Source organism: Paralichthys olivaceus, chromosome 3 (genome assembly GCF_024713975.1).
Source record: "Paralichthys olivaceus isolate ysfri-2021 chromosome 3, ASM2471397v2, whole genome shotgun sequence".
NCBI lineage: Eukaryota > Metazoa > Chordata > Actinopteri > Pleuronectiformes > Paralichthyidae > Paralichthys > Paralichthys olivaceus.
In genome coordinates, this window is record NC_091095.1 from 15,573,890 (window position 1) to 15,592,780 (window position 18,891).

Here is an 18,891-nt window from a genome sequence, read left to right on the forward strand (position 1 = left end):
TTTTTATACTGGTAAAAAAAAGCAAGGCTATGCTAATGTAATTTTTCATACTTTACATTTGAGATAGGTGTGATTTAATGAAAATGTAGATGTAATGTGATTTAGCATGAATAATACTGTATAATCAAGTGGAGTGATCAATTTCACCACTACTTTGATTAGCATGCCAAACTCAATTTTAAAAAACATTCAAAAAAGTTCTTCAGCCCTTTATATGCGAACAATTACATGATATCTAATCAGGATTAAACAGTAACTGGTTGCACAAACACTATTCAACTTTTTGCAGAGTTTCACCCAACAGTGACGACATTCAAAGGACGTATGTGTGTGTGTGTGTGGCCTGCAGCTACATGGCCTGCTCTGCACTCGATGTGACTGTCACAACTGAGACATGTGACACAGGAGGATGTGACACGAGTCAGGCCTTCTTTCTCCTCTGATCATTCAGCAGAGTACTCACATACTTCGCTGTTTGTCACTCAGAGCTCTTGAACCGGTCACACACATTCCAAATAAATTTAGGTTTACACAAACACCAGAGGAGACAGGAGGAAAATGATGAGCCTGCTGTTTGAACCGCTGCAACCTGTTGACAAATAAAGTCAAAGTTAAATTCACATGTATTACTATTATTCACTTTCTTTAACATTGGCCGTTTGCAACATTTTCATTGATTTCACAGTGAATAATTGGATATATATATATATATATATATATATATATATATATATGATTGAAAATATATTGTATAATGTATACACTATTTATTTTTCTTTTGGCCTTGTCTGTGTTTCCATAAAGAGACTGTTCTGTGTCTTATTTGTTCTCAAACTAGTCACAGACTGCCTCACCTGTACCCTAACCTTGAACCTAACCTGAACCTGATCCTAAACTTAACCTTATCCTAACTTTAAAAATGTCTTCACCTCAAAATGTATCGATTTGTTATGTAGACTTGCTTTTTGTCCCACTAATATGACTGTGTAAACCGATTTAGGTCCCCACAACATGAGAAATAACTCATGTTAGCCACACACACATACACACACAGGTGAGGGTTTGAGAGCCTGACATCTAAAGCATGAGGTGAACAGGTTACCATCATATGGATGATTTACGATCACACAAGCAGAGAAGGTGTCTGACACACTGAGCTACAACTTGGCTGCAGATCATCCTCTCTGTGTAATCATTTTTCAACCCGGACGGTGTCAAGCATCCATCTACAACACGCCGTTTAATTTATAAAGTAAAGCGACACATACCTGAGCTGAGGGATGGTATATACAGGGAGTTTATCTGTGTATGTAAAACATCATGCTACACACACGTACAAGCAGATCTTCACCAGGGATCAGATTCGGTCACTAATTTGAAGCCTGATTAAACTGCCCCACTTTACCTTGTACCCCAGTTAGAGAGAGTTTACACAAAGAAAATATTAATATTAAATATTTAAATCTGAGGCTTTTTTATACATTTTATTGACAACTAAACAGTCATGGAAATTGTCTGTGCCGGGGGTACATCTCCACACTTATTGACAAGATAAGGACAGTAAGAAACAGGTTAATAAAAGTAAAGTTAATTAAAAAATATAATTAAGGAAAGAACTTAGTAAAGGTTCAAGCTTTAGGAATCAGCAGTGCATAAGTATTTGTCAAACACATAGTTAAGTTAAACTGCCATCTTATTTTTGAGTTTTTTATAACGTGGTGCCATCTTAAATCAGATCTTGGTGAAAATGTCAGTTTGGAGTCTGTCTATTTTTTCTCGTAGATCCAAATAATAAAATCAATTCTACAAATATTATAATATCTGTATCCACCTCATCACTGTCAATACATTGTCCAGTTATTCTTAATTGTAAACATCTACCTTAAATATTATTGTATATATACAAATACATGTACTGTATGTATAGTTTAACCTAAAAGTTGTCAGAAAGTGCAGTAATATTCAATATTGATTGTAAACCCCTGTAATGTTTTTGTTTCAGATGGATATATTTGATGCAAACATTTAAAAGACATTTCTCTGACTTTCAGTGAATTTCTCCACAAAGTCCAGAAGAATCGAGCTGGGGACAGAACTGCAGCTTGTGTGGAAACAGTGAAATGTGGGGCTGCAGGTCGAGGCAGACTTACAGTCGATTGCGTCCATATTAGGCGACCAGCAGAGGGGTAGAAAAAATGACTCCACCTTTCTTTCCAGCAGCAGCTCCATCAAAGGGCTGGCTCATGAGGAGGAAGATTTAAGCGGAGAGGAAGAGGAAGAGGAAGCGGAGCTAACTTCGCGCAGACAGACACGCCCTGAGTCACATTATCCGCTGCTTTCGACTGTTCAACTCAGCGCAAGTGAGTATTCTTCACAAAATATATGCGTGCACGGGTTTAAACAGCTTTTTCAAGTTGTTCACTTTCCGCTTTCAGGTGGGTTTCACTTGCTGGGGGCGTCGTTGGCGGCGCGCTTTTACGCAGCGTCATGCTCATGTTTCATTCATTCAAACGGCTCAAAGTGGGGTTTTTCGCCTCCATAGCTTCATATAATCTTAGGGATGAACATATTTTTGCTGCTAGCGTGAGCGTTGATTTCAATTTCCACTCTTGAACTCTTGTGCGGAGCTGTGCCAAAATGTGTATCCACTGAAAAACGTGTGGTTGCAGTGGCCATTTGCAAACATATCCGCTCAGTTATTGGGGCTGTTGGTGATGTTATAGGCGTTTGCTCTCATCATTGACATCTGTGCTGTAGACAGTGGGCTCATGGACAACCTACGCACAGCAGCTGTGTCGTCTGTCCTGTGCAGACAGCTGAGAATGTGCCTGTCAGCTAAGTTTGAAGTTGTCACATCCATTGAAGGAAGTGAGGTAATGTGTGTGTGTGGGTGTAGCTAACTTTTTAAAAATAATTCTTGTACAGTCTGGTGAGTGTAAGAGTTTAGAAGTGCATGAATCTGATCAGAGAAAACCCTCAGGTCAAATTTCCAGCTTTCACATCAGCACAAGCTGCTTGTAGCTCTGATGTACTTAAAATCTGTTGTTCAGTTGAATCAGTGTGGCCAGACAAAGTGTATTCATCGCCCCCTCAATAATAAATAATGATCTTGTGAGAGGTTTCAACAACTGTTTCTTCTCTGTAGAGTCCAACAATACCTCCGGCGCATCTTACCTTTGGTTTGTACTTTAAAGACCGTCCCAAAAAAGACTTTTATGGATTGTAATCTCAGATTGTGTGTTTAACAGGTAGGCTAGTCTTTATTGCAAATGTAGTCTCACCTTCCTGGACCATGAATGAAAACCTACCTGCTGGTCAGTGGTCACATGTTATAACGGTGTCTGACTCACTGTGACTGCTGCCTCTCACCTTGCATGCTCACTTACATTTGTTCTGTTAGCCAAGAGATCAAATCCATTTTAAAGACAAAGCTACGGGGTTGTTCACTCGGCTCATGTCAGCCAAGTGAAAAATAATAAAAGATGTTCATCCGGTATATTACTGAGAAATGATACGGAGGCTTGGCTTGAAACATTTTCAACAGGTTGAGAGAAAATTACATTTTTTCTTTTTACTTTAATATGGTGAGATTGAGCACTTTATACTTTTCATCAGTTTCTTAGAATGATTAACTGATACTGATGTGAAAAAAATCAGGCACATTTAGGGAACCGATGTTTAAGGGGACTGTTGGGTTGTGGCGAAGGTTCCATTAACATTTTTATGATACTAACACAAACATCTATCAAGACAATTTGTCAAAACCTGTTTTGCAGGATTTTTCTTAAACAGTGACTAATTGAAGCGCAGTCAAACTTTCTACCGTGTGGTTTTTCAATACAAGAGCAAATATGTACACTATCTTATCATATCCAGGTAATGTCCTTTAATCAATATTGAAAGCTCTGTCACCCACACCTATTTACTCAATGTAACAGTGTTAGTCATGTTAAACTCTTGCTTTATTTCATCACTCTGAGACAAGACAGAACCATATCCTGCACCAACTTGTTTATGCAATGCACTATTGCGGAACAGATGCTGCTGAGGGCAAAGCTGCAAGTTTTTACCACTCACTCTTCCATCTGAGATCACAGTACGATCAGATAAAGTGGCACCATGTCCAATTTAAATATTTGCACAGTTGCAATGGACACATGTTAACTTAACACTGTGTACATGGATTTGGATGGAACAAAAAACTTGAATATTGCATTAGTGACTGGCTGTACTATTAGAAAACATGATTTACAAAACATGAGCTCAACTTTATTTAAGTATTTTACAGTAGACCTGATAAATGAAAAAAACCAACATGTGCATTGTCCCTCACTGATTCTTTTGTCTGTGTGGGTAGATAATGGATCACTAACCAGGTGTAAACCTGTAAACAGTACCCGCAGCTCACGGGTGTGGGACGGAGACAAGGTGCCTGAGGGTCAACCAGCACCACAGGTGTATCTCTGATAGTAATGTAAACACAGCCGCAGCATTGTGACTGTTAACGCTTCAAGGTTGAATGTTATCACCTTCATCAGTGTCAACACCCTCACATTGACTGAACTGATCTTACAATGGAGGCTGAAGAAAAAAGATTTCTGAGGGGCTGACATTGGGCAGCAGAAATATTTGCAATACTGATTTTTTTTGGGGATCTGAACCAAATTGCACACACAAATAAATATCACTTCCCGTAAATATGCCATGAATTATTTTCTGAAAAATATCTAACAATGTTAAATCTAATCCGGGTAATGCCCAACTGCTCTACAAAATTTCATGGAAATCGGTTGAGTAATTTCTGTCCTGCCAACTGACTAACAATAAATACAGATCAAAATGAAACCTCCTTGGCAGAGGTAAAACGTCCTGACATGGCCGTAATATGTCACCATCAAACCTTTATGCCAGAGAAATGGAATTGATGCTTGATATTTTACAGGTTAACCATTAATGATAGAAAAAGATAACTCAAGTACAGTAGAACTCTTTATGTACAACATATTAACCCAAATGCATGTGTTTTCTGCATTGTTTATTCTGTAAAACCAGTTTTCAAATTGGTCTTTTGTTTGTATTTAAGAAAACTCATGCAGGGATGAGTGTGCTTTTTTTTTTTTATGCTGCAGTCCCACTTATCACAGTTGACCTCCAGTCGTCTGCTGTTGGTCTTTAAAAGGAAAATGCTTTACACTGACTGTTCCGTTAATACATATTCCTTACCGGTGTGACGTTTGAGGGACCCTTGTCAGAACACTGTTACATCTCATTGACTAAGTTCACTGAAGCACAAAGTGTCCTAGTGACTGCGATACATATCTGACGTACTACCACGTCGTGTTCATTGTTCCCCCGTGTGTTTGAACTGCGTCACGTGCTCCAGATAAAGATCAGTCTCTTCGTGATCGCAGTCTGTGCTAGACTGTACAACTGTTGCTCAATTGGATGTTGTCAGTTGATTTTGGGCTCATGTTTGTTTAGTATAATAAATTAATATTCAAATCCCAATGTCTGTGAGGCTCATGTTAACGTTTAGATGATGCAAATTAAAAAAGGCCAAAGTTTACTTGTGAATACTGTTTGATTCCTGCTCTTTGAACAGGATGTTCATTTGTTGTTTTAGCAAACAGATGATTTATGACCTTCACTAAGGAGGTTATGTTTTCACCCCTGTACGTTACTTGGTTGGTTGTGTTAACTTACAAGTACTATTATCTCTGTAGCTTTTGTAATTGTATTGAGTTGGAAAATATCAGCCTGTGAGGGAGGGAACATGTTATTGTGCATTGAGGGGAAATGAGGACATTTTTGTGAAGGTACAGGAAGTTGTTGTTGGCGCTAATAAAAATTGTTGTTGCGACTGTGTGTATATGTACACACTTTGAAGTACATGTCAAAGTGGAGAGACTGGCATTATTAACATGTTATTTGTCAGGATGCCAAATGTTTAGTTCACCTGCTGGTTAAATTTGCACCAGTTCAATTCAGTGCAAGTGTTCGTAGTATAGAACACTATAACTAAACAGAATGTGAAGTGACTTGTTCTTGTCTATTGGTGAAGTAAAATCTATGTGCTGACCTTGTTATGCCTTTTGAATATGTCGTTTGTTATGACCAGCATGCCTCCAGAAGGCGTTGCCAGGTTACGTGTTTTTAGTTTCATCATCAACTGCTTTTTGAAATTTGCTTGAGTGGTAAAATTTTGCTTTTCAACTTAAGCTATTCCCTGCCTAGCTGTTGTTTCTTTGAACTGTGGCGCCATCAGTTTTTGGAAAATTGGAAAACATAGTTGTAAATTGTAAAAATAAAACTGGAGTGGGTGTTGCATCACTGATGGAAACCAATAACTAGCATACTGGCAGATGCTTCCAGATGTGCATCAGTCCAGATATCAGTTCAACATCATAAAACTCTAAAAACTGAATTAATTTATCTTGTGCCTCTCAGGTTCTTGCTTGTATATGACTCCACTAACTGCATTTAGTTCAACATGTGGGCCGTCTTTGGATTGCATCCCTCCAACAGACTCCTTATTGAACTACATTTAAATGCACAAGATCCAGATTTCTACTTGGATCTGACATGGCACAAACTCAGAAATATCAATCTCCTAAACATGTGTTGTTGTTTTTTTTCTCCATGAATCATGACTTGAGAAATCAAAGGAACTGTTGAAAGTCGCCCTCACAATGTTAACGTTCAGAAATGTAATGTGCTCCTTGACCCATACTGCATCCCTCTACCAAGTGTAGTGGAAATGTGTCCCTTAGTTAATGTGTAATCCTGCAGACAAACGCATGTGAAAACATAAACTCTCTGGCGGCGGTAAAAAAGTGTTTGCAATCAAATTCTTGACCTGGATTCAGACATCAGTGGGTTGTAGCTGGGGAGAGGTCAGTTTTAAGTGTTGTTCTGTGTCTACTTGTTTTCTTTTCTTTTGTACCTCCCTTTGCAAATCCCAGTAAATTTTCCCTCTGGGATGCCAGGATACTTATCAGATGACTCAAGCCAAGACTTGCCTTTTTTTGGAAGCTCAGTCTTGGGCTCGCCCTCTTTGCACCGTCAGAACAGGTGACGTAAGATAAGAAATCAGAGCTCAACCTGGCCATTAACATTCATCAGATAAAGGCTTCTCGATTCAACTTTGCCCCACAGTCACTTCTGTGACTGTGCACAGTTGTTTTGCAGTGAGGAAATACTCACTTTATTGTGGTGACACACAGATCTGTCTTTTTAATATGTTATAAGTAATATAAATGCGATAAGACATCATTTAGAATCTGTACATTCATTTGCAGTTTATATTGCCAGGTACTTGTTTGTAATTCTGGATCAAGTGAATTCAAATGTGGGATTACAAGCGGAGTGACATTCTAGTTTAGGTCAATTTTGGTGTTACAGGTTAAATAATTGTGGCGGTGGGGTATGGTTAGGGCGCCAACTGCTGGACAACAGGGAGAAGTGGCTCAGCCGGTGATCGGACAGCTGTGCAGAATCAGGTGATCAGGCAATCAATAAGAGCATGCTGGTAACCTGGTTCTGCTCTCTCTTGTAGTAGGCTGGCGTCCTGAGACCGGAGCAGCAGGCGGACGTGTGTGGATGTGTGTGTGTGAGTTGAGAGACCCGTGTATATATATGTGTGTGGTTGCCAGGAGAGGCAACCAGAATAAAGACAGTGAAAACGCCATTCTCTCCTCCTGTACTTTCCCGGAGTGGGCCGAGTATTCCCACAATAATATTTTCAAAAATGTTAATGTTACTGGAACACAGAACATAATTCTTGTTTATATATATATATATGTGAATATCTTAAAACAATTTCTTCTTCTATGCCAGTCAACACATAACATTGAAAATTATTAGCAGACCAGCTGTGTCCCAGATGTGTAAATGTGAAGTAAGTCCTTTTAACTGAGGTCATTCCTGAGTGGTGAAAAATGTCATAGTGCATACCTGTGCGTGACTTCGCTTGTTTTACATGAGTTGTTCTATTTTTTTTTTTTCTCTCAAAGCATCTGTAGGTGAGAAAATAGAAGGCGTTTGGATGAGGTTGAGTTGTAAGCGGTGTGGACTGAGACCTACTTTTGAATGTAGCTCACTTTATCTCAGCTCTTATGTCAGACATATTCAGGGGCCAGGAAGAGCACAGTGATGCCTTGTTTTCTCTTTGAGAGGGTTGACGTCCTGCTGACTGGATTGGAATGTGTGTCTGTCTTTTGTTTTCATGTGAGACATGTGTCCCTTTAACAGATTTCTTTAGTTAGTTTCAATTTGGCTTTCACTTAGTTTTCAGGTTGGACGTTGCTGCTACTGAAGACTGTCTGATGACCTGTTTTAAAAGAAAAACAAGTTGTGAGCACATGAAGGAACTGTGATGTCACTCAGTAGAGCACATGCCTCCAACCAGCCCCCTTAAATTCAATCAAGCTGCACCAAAATTAACAAATTCATGGATATCAGTTCCCTAAATATGCCAAGATTCATCAAGATTCATCCCCTGGGAAATCAGTGAAAATGTCAAAACATGCAATGTCAAAGAAAGGGATGGAAAAAATCCTGGATACAGACATGGATTCTCGCTTGGCCCATTCCCCCTCCTTCCAAGTTTCAAGAAAATCACGTAAAGTAATCGTTCATTAATCGTAGTCGAGGAAGTTTAAAATAATCATGATATTGATTTGAAGTCATATCTCCTCTGCAGAGGTTATAAATAAATTAAAACATATCCTGTCCAGAATTGGGTTAGTTCTGAGTAATCCATCTTAACTTTTCTCATGTATTGAACCTCTTAGACAATAAAGGTCATTCTTTGTCTTATGACTTCTCAGAGCAAACTTTGTTCAACCTCCTACGCAGCAGTGGAGGTTGCTCTCATAGTCAGACATGAGCTTAGTACAGTGGCGAGGCCTTGGCGACAAAGTCAGACTCCTCACACCAGCGTGTCACATGCTGCTGGAAATTCTTGGAATCATGTGCTCGTTGCTACACATGCACATGTTGTCTGCAGCACACATGTTTCTGCATTTACACTCTGTCTGTTAATGGATCATCCATTTGATTATCAGTATGTTCAGAGTTGAGCTTTCAAACATCGCCCACATCCATTAGAGATTAATTGATTTTTACTGTACCATTTGAGTCCAAGAGTCTGCCATGCTTCCCTGAAGAAGCTAAATGTTCCCAGTCTCTTGGATCCTGTTGTATCTCTTATTTGTTTCATGATGGAGTTCTAGATAGTGTGGTTAATCAGTAGGTACAGAACAATGAATGGGAATATAGTCTGTAATGAGCAGATGCATTTTGCTTGGCACTGTGCCCTGGAAACATCAGCGTTTTTAATCGGCAGCACTTGTCATGTCCTTGGAATTGTACTTTCATTACTTCTGAAGAATGTGTAACATGATTGTTTTTTTTAATTAAAATGTTCACGCCCTGGTTATACTATACACAACTCCTAAAGCATTTGATTTTGCTATATGTCCCCATACAGGTAAGAACAATTAAGCTTGTCGAAGCCAAATTGATATTTTCGTGATCATAGATTTCTGTAGCTGTTGGACTCCAACAAAATGTCAACTTATAATTTAAGTTAAGTTTTCGATTAGGAGTTGCTCCTGTTTTCTGTTTCCCACTCACAGTTATACTGAATTAGTTTCTGATGCAAAGTTGTAAAACATGTCGAATTAGTCCTCAGCTCACTCTGTGTCCAAAATCACAAGCAAGTGTGTGGTTGTGCAGTGAAGTCGCTCTTGACATTTTTTGTTTGCTCCTCTAGGTCAAAGAAATGAGACTCAGCAGCACTGAACAGTATGGTTGTGGATTATTACTAAATTTTACTTTGAAATTAGAAATATTTCGTCTCCATTCCTGCCAACTCTGTCATCACGCGTCCAAAGAAAAGGGGAGAAATACTTAGCGGTCGACACAGCTCATGACATAAGTAGCAAATAGCTGCATGTTTCTTGTTATCTGCCTCATCGAGACATTGTGGCAACTGACTGAGACGGAGATAGGGTTAGGGGGTTAAAACCTTTAAGAATTTGAAACTGCAAACGGTTGTCACGACATAAAACCAATAATCTGTTGATCTATTCAAAACAATACTTGAGCGTCTTACAATTGCTCAAGCTGTGTGTGTGGGGGGGAATAAATTGTTTACAATTGATAAATTGTGACCTTAAAATCAAAAGTCAAATCAACACCCCCACTTGAATCCAAAAAGCTCAGAAGTTTACTTGATACTTGAGTTTACCAATTGTCCTTTGCTAAATTTTTTAAATGAGTGCTTTTTTTTGATGGATTTGTTGAGTCACACTTCATCACAGCCTGAACGTGAGCGTTTAAGATGATTATCTTATATATCTACTATGTCAGGAATTAAATAGTTACTTCTTCCTTCAAATACCACGATTAGCATTAGCATTTCCACGTCCTTCCACCTTCACTTTGTGGGCGGCGCTCATTGTGCAAGCTGCAAACGGGTGTTGGTTTCACAGCACAGCAAGATGTCTTCATCATATTTGAATTGTCTCTTGTCAGCATCTACTGCAGCGAGCGATGATCTATTTTGTTTGGTGTGTTTTGGTATTTCGGGGGAGGGGCTAAAATGCGCTGGAGAGCTGCCACTATCACCCCCAGCTCCCCACCAGGGCCAGAGTGACGGGTAGAACCAGCCCAGTCAGTCAGATGCCGTGTGATGAGGACAAGATCACCTGTGCAAGAGTGTCAGATTAAAGAGACCAAGAGGCTTCTGGTTGCTGCATGAATTTTCAAGTCTCACTTTTGCAAGGCCTGTTTTTGTTTTATAATGTTCATCTGTTGATCTGCAGGAGTGAACGCTGCCTTGCAGGTCGAAAGCAAATGTTTAACTTGATGTCTGCAACAGCTGTGTGAATTGTTGATGACCTGCTGGTCACATTCACAAATCTGAACGTGATAAAAACTGCGAGGTGTAATTCCCTTTGTTCAGCCTCCACCAAAGGACTAAAGGCATCCATAAACCGAAAATCACAACCACTATTGGTGTTGACGTGTATCACTCCGGATCGGCTGGGTATGACGCAGAGATCTGAACGAGTGATTCCCTCTTGCAGCGAGAGCGAAACCTCCTTACATAACACTCTAGGAAGAATGTTTAAACATTATCGTGTGAGTCATCTCATCCCTCTGCAGCAATAGTTTTCTTCTGCCATCGGCTTCACTGTCCAACCCTGAATAAACATCAAGGTTGTGCGACCATTCACGCTGCCCCTGTGGGGGAGTTTTGCTCTGCCAGGCTGTTTGGGTTGTGGACCGGTTTTGAGTTTATGAATCAATGTTGGATTAACTTTAAAAATTACTTCAATTGGTGACACTCATATAACTCAATAATAAATAAACTCAATATATGTCAGTTTTTGAAGTTTGTTATTCCTGGATATAGTTATGCAGAATTATAACTATGAAATGGTATATTGGCTTATGGACACTGAAAAAACTTAATGTTGGACCAACCATAAAAATGAGAATTAGTACTGAATAGATACATATATTTTTATCAAAAAAAGTTTGCAATTGTGTTAGTATAACTCGATCATTTGTTTGTCACTCATTGAGGTAAATTTAACAATACTGAGAAACAACTGGAAATTCTACACAGGTTGTAATAAACCTGCAGTTCACAGCTACTCCGACTTGTTTCAGGCATTTTAGACACGACATGATATGGATTGTTCCACAACCGAGAAAAAAGAAATGGACGATAGTTTTGGTTTACGGGTGTTGGCCGGCGAGAGGGCCAGTCAACAATGGCCCCTTCATGATAACAGAGTCACCACTGATTTCTCGCCCGATGGCTGTGAATAATATCATCAGCCCACCCCCGAGAAAAAAACTTCCAGGGTGACTCCTGAGTCGTGTGTGTGTGTGAGGTTCAGTGGGTGTAGGGTGTGACCGGAAGAGGAGTCAAAAGAAGGGGAACTCGCACATGTGGAAGTCAGGGCGGCGTCCACAAAAAAGCACCCAGTCGCATTTTCATTTGAGTGGTGTTTTTTGTGCCGTGGGTTTAAATAGGGGCCATCTCGCTCTCACCCCGCTTGTACTCTCTCTCTCTCTCTGCAGCGGTACACACAGCGCTCGTTCTCTCTCTCTCTCGCTCTGCCTCCTTCCCTCCCTCTCCTTCTGTGAGCTGGTTATTCATCCACTGTGTGAGTCAGGGGTGGGAGGGGCGGAGAGTTGGACGACTGCTGTACCAGTCACACTTTACTTTCTCGTTCCCTTGCTCTTGTCACTCTCTCTCTCCCCTGCTATGCTGCTGTGCTCCTTATATTTTTTTCTCTTTGCAGCTCCCTGTCCTCCCTGCCCGCCTGCACCTTTTTTTTAAATTGATTACCAAGAGGCGAAAAAAGGAGCCATATTTGTTTTTGGTGATTTAAGTGGTAAAAGTGTCAGCAAGGTAAGTTGCTCAAAGTTATGGTGAACTAACTTAAGTGTGGAGTTTGCTCACATGTTGAGCAGCTCGGGGTGTATGGTTTTATTATTTCCTTCCTGTTATTTTCAGTTGGTGTTTGAGGTTTTTTATACAGTTTTCCTGATGGATTCCTAGTTCCTCTTCCCTGATTTTCTTCCATGTCAACTCCAGCTTGTTCATTATTAACTCTTGCCCTCGTGAGCTCCCTTTTTCCATCCCTGTGAATCATGGACATGGCTTTCATTAGAAATGTTCCCCCTCCCTTTCCTCTGTACTACGTCTCCTTGGTAGATGTAAACCAGCCACCTTGCACCTTGTTGTCAAGGTTGCCTAATACTGAATGGGGTGGTTGTTGATGGAACATGCAGGGGAATTAACTGTTTTTTTCTTCTTCTACTTGACTTTTTAGTTTGGTCACAAGAATAAGAGCGGTATAACCCAGGGCCGTAACTTTTTTGGGCTTCAGTGGTCATGTGTCTGCAGATAAATTGCATCACTCTGTCATGGGAATAGGTCAGGAAACACTTCTTTTTTTTTTTAAACCTCCCCTTCCACATTATGAGGAAGTTCCTGTCGTCTTGTGGAATTACTGCTGATGTATCTGAACAAAGACCACTCAGCAGTTTTCAGCTGCCAGTCCAAACTCTGTGCTAATGTGCAAACCTTTTTCATTTGCCGATATGAGCAGAGGTCAGGTGTCTTTGAGTTCATTGATACTTGCAGATAACGGTACAGATGCGTCAGAGCAATGTGGTTCTTGTGAGATGGTTTTGTGGTTTCACTGAGCTTGAATGGAAGGGTGCTGCATTTTGGGTTTTCTTGGAACTTTTGTTTTTCTTCCATCTGGGTCTCTTTGTGTTGTCGTGATCATAAGACTATATTCCCCTGACTCACACAGTCAGTTGGTTATTATTGGTCAGTTAAAAAAAACAACCTTGAGTCACATGTTCCTTCATAAACTAGGAAAAGTAGTTGACTTTATTCAAAATTCCAAACCCAATCCTACCTGTAGAATTTCTGAATTTAAACCTCATCAAAATCATTTTTCTCTTGTATAAAAACTCACCCCCATCATCTGTATTCTTGAGTTAAAATTTCCACTGAAAGGAAATTATAAAAATCTATCCATCTCTACAGGATTCAAGGTCACGTTGCTCCAGTAACTCTAGCAGACTTTCCCCCTGACCAGAGTATGATCTAATCACTGTAATTGTTCAGCATTTTTCCTCAGAACAAGACTCTGCACCACTGACATGATGGTACTCTTGTTGCAATGTGAGGCGTCTGACCAAACGCCTCATCGTCGGTTCAAAAACAACCACAGATTTTTGTGTAAGAGTTATCTGAAATGTCAAAATGTGTCTTAAAACTGTCATTAACCACCAACACCAACACTGGAGGACTGAGGGGGAAGAAGTTGGTCAGTGGTGTCGAGTGCTGCTCTCAGATGTCGGTGTGTGGAATGTTGTACTAAGTCACCTGGAGGCTGAAACAAGGAGGAGATTGACCAGAGAGATGCAGTAGTGTTGACATAGGCCAGTGACTAACAATGAACAATCCACAGGGGTTATCTACAGGAGCAAGAGAAATGAAGAAGAAGTTTTCACTATGCTGGTCACAAACGGATTTGACCTCGACAATGAATAAACCTTATATTAAAGACACTGTTTCATTTAACTGTTATTTTGATGTTCCTCTTTTTGGATACTTTTTACTCACAAAAGGCACAACAGTTTGTGCAAAAAGGGCTGAATCTCGGTGTAAGAGACCGGTCACACAAATGTAACCGTGATGAACCTTCACCTCCATTTCACTACCAATCGGTGCAAGGAAGGAGGTGAATATAACAATCACTTCCTGTGGCAAAGCTAATCGGTGTTGCTTCTCGTGGAATTAAACTTTGGTTAATGTTTACCTTGGATATTTACTTTGCACATGGGCACATCTGAGACCGGGCCCTTTAATGTGTCATTTTGCAGTTTGTGCAATTAGTTTTTTGTTATTTTTGAAAGTGCACGAAAATGACACCTAGCAAATTACATTTCTTGTTCGACATCCTATGAAAACAAAACATTTTAAAACTGATTCCAAAATTAGGTCGACATTTTCTTTTTAATGCGTTTTTTTCTTAGCTCCGCTCCCTGTCCTCCATTCTTCCAAAACCTCACATAACTTACCGTTAATGATATTGGCTCAAGGAGGGCTGCACTTTAGTCCTCGCACTGTGAAAATTTGGAGCGTTGCAGATTGCACATCAAACAATAGCCCCCCCCCCTCCTTTGTGTCCAGCGTGTTGAAAGGAGACCGCGCCCGGCATTGCACTTTACATTGTGTCTTCACTTTGCAGTTTACACTTGATATGATAAGCCCATTTGTCAACAGAGAACTTATGAAACCATAGCAACATTTCTGCATTCAAGGCTGTGTATTGTGGCACTTTACATTAGTGAAATGCTTCTCATTATATTGGATGTGCTGATGAGGTTTGAGTATGCAGTGGCTGTCTTCCAGTCCTGTGTGGTTTACTGCATCCTGGATATCTGTGTCAAGGTTCAGCAGTGTTGGAGTTTCAGGTTTTAGTGATCAACAACTTTTTTTGGGGGGGGTGTGTGTTTGAGGAGAGCAGTTTGGATGTTGTGTCCTGACTCGTGCACAAACCGCTTGTTAAGTGCCACCGCAGTGTGGGATGAGCGACGCCCTCCTCCCACCTCCCTGTGGCCCCTCCCTTCTGATATCAGACCATGTCTGACGAGCAGCTGGAGCCAGGGCAAAGCACCCTGGGATCTTAGTGGGAGTGTTTTTGTTTGACGAGGGATGAACTTCTTTTCCAATAATTGCATTTCAGTCTTGCTGAATTAGGAAATGTCAAAATGCTCCTCCTTGAAGACATGTATTGGTTATGGGTGATCACCAGCAAGACACAGACAAAGAATTGAAGACATGTGAATTTTATTGTTGGCATCAGTAATTCACTCTGTGTCCAGTGTGGCTGGAAATTGTGTCGAAAAAGTTTCACACAATCCATTTCCGCAGAAAATGAAGGCTGGTAAAAGTTTCAGTTTCCAAACATACAACAAAATATGGGTTTCTTGAACTGATTGTGAAGTGAACTGAAGTGTTTGAATGGCTGTCATGGGACTGCTGGAAGGATTGCTGCTGTGCTCGGCTTTGACAAGAAGAGAAACTAACAATGGGCTTTTTTTTTGCAGATAATTGGGTCGTAACAAAACAAGCCGGTAACCATGCTTCAAGGGATCAAGGAGATTGGCTCACACGCCATGGATATCTATGACTACCTCCTGGCAGGATTTGGTAGGTGACTGATCCCTAGAAACACACATACTCTTATTTTATTTATTTTTTTATCGTTTTGTTTAGAATTTCATGTTGTTGTTGTTTTCCTCTTAAGATCCGCGGCTGAAGGAATACCCAATGATGCAGAATCCCATTTCCATGACTGCGACATTGCTGTGCTACCTGTTCTTCGTGCTTTACCTGGGACCTCGCCTCATGGCCAATCGCAAGCCCTTCCAGCTGAAGGAGGCCATGATAGTGTACAACTTCCTGCTAGTGGGGCTGTCGATATTCATCGTCTATGAGGTAAGACGCTGTCTGCAACACGGTGCTGCTGCTCTCTAAACTCTGGCTAAATGAGTGTGGTTTTGTTGACCTTTTGTTTATAAAGATGTATTTAGAAATATTCTCCTTAGCTAATGACTGATAACGTCAATCCAGTGATTTGTCCCCAAGTAAAGGCAACTTACTTTTTCTTTAGTTCCTGATGTCCGGCTGGGCCACAACATACACTTGGAGATGCGACCCAATTGATACCTCAAACAGTCCTGAAGCTCTTCGGGTTAGTCCCTCACTCACTTCTCAGTCACGCACGCTTAAATCATTGACCAAAATCTGCTGCACTTGTTCGTAAATAATGATTTCCTGTTAACTTGACTCTGCACTCCCTCTGCTAGATGGTTCGAGTGGCCTGGCTGTTCTGGTTCTCTAAGATCATTGAGCTCATGGACACAGTAAGTCCGTTTCCTCAACCCGACGCCTCCGTGTTTGATCGGCAGAGGTTGACTTCAGCTAATCAGTACCCTCTCTTTGTCAGATCTTCTTTGTGTTGAGGAAAAAGCATGGCCAGATCACATTCCTGCACATCTTCCACCACTCCTTCATGCCCTGGACATGGTGGTGGGGAATCTGCTACGCACCCGGTAAGTACACATTAACTGCATCTCGGCTTGTAGAAGATTTTAGAAACTGACAAACAGTCAGGTCCAGCAGTTACTTCCTCCTGTGTACCAGTCCTCCAGGACATAGACCTGTACGATCAGTCACAATGTTCCAGGCAGTGTAGGCTACCATGTCTGCATAAAACCTCTACGTTGTCTACATTCTTGTTTTTGGAGTTGGTCTAATATGTGTGTATGTTGTCATTATCACTCCAGGTGGAATGGGATCCTTCCACGCAATGGTGAATTCTACCGTCCACATCATCATGTATTTCTACTACGGCCTCGCAGCTGCTGGACCTCGCTTCCAGAAGTTTTTGTGGTGGAAGAAATACATGACAGCCATTCAGCTCGTATGTATATCCTGGTGCACAAATAACTCCATCTAAGTAAGTATGGCTGTAGGTGGCTGACTCCTGATTCTTTCCCAACAGATCCAGTTTGTGCTGGTGTCTCTCCACGCCACCCAGTATTACTTCATGAACAGCTGCGACTACCAGTTCCCCATGATCCTCCACCTCATTTGGATGTACGGAACCTTCTTCTTCGTGCTCTTCTCCAACTTCTGGGTGCAGGCGTACGTGAGGGGCAAGCGGCTGCCCAAACAGGACCTCAAGCAGAGTCAGAACGGCTCGGCCGTGCACACCAACGGCAAGTGCCACGAGAACGGCAACAGCATTAGCTACGGCGGCACCAGCAACGGCTCAACCCACCACGAGAACAGCAGCACTCACACGGGCAAGATGAAGAAGGCCTAAAAGATCTTGGGTAGAAAACTCCCAAGAAGTATGATCCACAAACCTGTTGTTGAAACTACCACACATTCCAAAGATAATGTCGGCGTTCTTAGCCTGTTTTTAGTTTTATATGCAAAACTTGGGCAAAAGACCGGGTCAATGATTTCCACAGTTGGGGTCCCACGTTATGGTTTGTTTAGTTTCTTTGAGTTAGTGAACCATCTTTGGGACACAATGTATGAAGAGAAGATGTTGTTAAGCTAAATGTTGTGTTCAACCTCCTTGTTCAGCGTCACAACCGGTTGCTTCTCACCCCACTCGCCTTCACTACTTATCTGACACCTCTGTGACCCCCCCCTCCCCCCTCCCCCCTGTGGACAGATGACTGTACAGTTTCTATCAAACTTGAACATACTTTTTGTAAATAGTTTTACAACAAAAAAAAAAACACGAACTAATTGTATTGGTATGCTTTAGACTTTCTAAATTTTGTTACCTTGTCTATTTAAAATAGAAATGCCAATAAATTTAATTTTAAATAATCTCGTTGTACAGAACTTTCACTGCTCGTGTAACTTTCTGGAAACATTCTCAGTTTGAGGACACTTGTGTTCCAGCAAAGAATACAAAACAAATGTGTATGTGTCGCTTTCTTGTGCTAATTGTCTTTGCTATCTCAAGTATGTGGAGGGAGTAGGAGGTGGAACAAGAGAGCCATTCTGCTTTGTTTGAAAAGATCCATCGGAAGAGGCAGAGAGAGAAAGTATCCTCAGACTGACAGATGCAGCGGGTTCATCTGGGAAAGAACATGAGTCATATTTCAGTATTACTCTGTAAAACCAGCTGCTTATATTCATTCACTGTGGTTGTACTGTAATGTATATAAGCTAAATAAACCACTCATCCACAATGTAAAATAACTACTCTTGTCAAGTTACAGACTGAACCAGCAGCTGTTCTGTTTAATGTAAGCAGCTGCGTCACACCTGGAAATGAGCCTTCCTCAGAGAGCTGTGTGAAGCTGATACTGTGAACAGGAAATGCTTTCATTTAAAATTGCTTTAATCCAGTTGTAAATAAGTATTGGTGTCATTTTCAAAAGGAAAACCACGATTTAAAAAATTTCAAGAGAGTCGGCTTTTAAAATCTAAAAACACGTTCTTTTCTATCTTTAAACGTAATTAATGAGTAGAATACTGATCCAATCAGAGCAGACAGTTACCATTAGACTCGCCTGTGTTATTGTATTTAACAGAATATACAGTAGGCATAGTTAGTAATGTAGTTGACTGATGTATTAGGGAATATGATTCTATTAGTACTCTTACCTATAAGAATATTGAAAAGCAAGTATACTGATTTACTTTAGCTCAAGTAGAAAAGTCAATGTGGTGCTTTTACAACTACAAGTACTTCTACTTGTAATACTTAGTAATTATGTTTAAGTAGTATTAATTATGTAGTCCTAACT

The 18,891-nt window shown here is 40.7% G+C and overlaps 1 protein-coding gene across 2 annotated transcripts; it reads left to right on the forward strand.

The window, feature by feature from the left end:
- Positions 1-2,203: 2,203 nt before the first annotated feature.
- Positions 2,204-17,962, forward strand: elovl1b (ELOVL fatty acid elongase 1b). 2 transcript variants are annotated; one of them, XM_020081363.2, is made up of 8 exons: positions 2,204-2,360; positions 15,658-15,760; positions 15,858-16,048; positions 16,224-16,304; positions 16,420-16,476; positions 16,560-16,665; positions 16,900-17,036; positions 17,118-17,962. In XM_020081363.2, exons 2-8 carry the CDS (start codon positions 15,691-15,693, stop codon positions 17,439-17,441), a joined length of 966 nt encoding a protein of 321 aa, XP_019936922.1. In that variant the 5' UTR covers positions 2,204-2,360; positions 15,658-15,690; the 3' UTR covers positions 17,442-17,962. The 2 variants fall into 2 exon arrangements, with proteins under 2 accessions (XP_019936922.1, XP_019936921.1); XM_020081362.2 differs by lacking the exon at positions 2,204-2,360 and adding an exon at positions 12,016-12,433.
- Positions 17,963-18,891: the final 929 nt, after the last annotated feature.

Excerpts from the sequence above, each read along its gene's own strand:
- elovl1b (XM_020081363.2), top strand. The coding sequence starts at position 15,691 with ATGCTTCAAGGGATCAAGGAGATTGGCTCACACGCCATGGATATCTAT. Across the intron at positions 16,666-16,899 it reads GGGAATCTGCTACGCACCCG|GTGGAATGGGATCCTTCCAC; the intron begins GTAAGTACACAT and ends TTATCACTCCAG. Across the intron at positions 17,037-17,117 it reads ACATGACAGCCATTCAGCTC|ATCCAGTTTGTGCTGGTGTC; the intron begins GTATGTATATCC and ends CTTTCCCAACAG.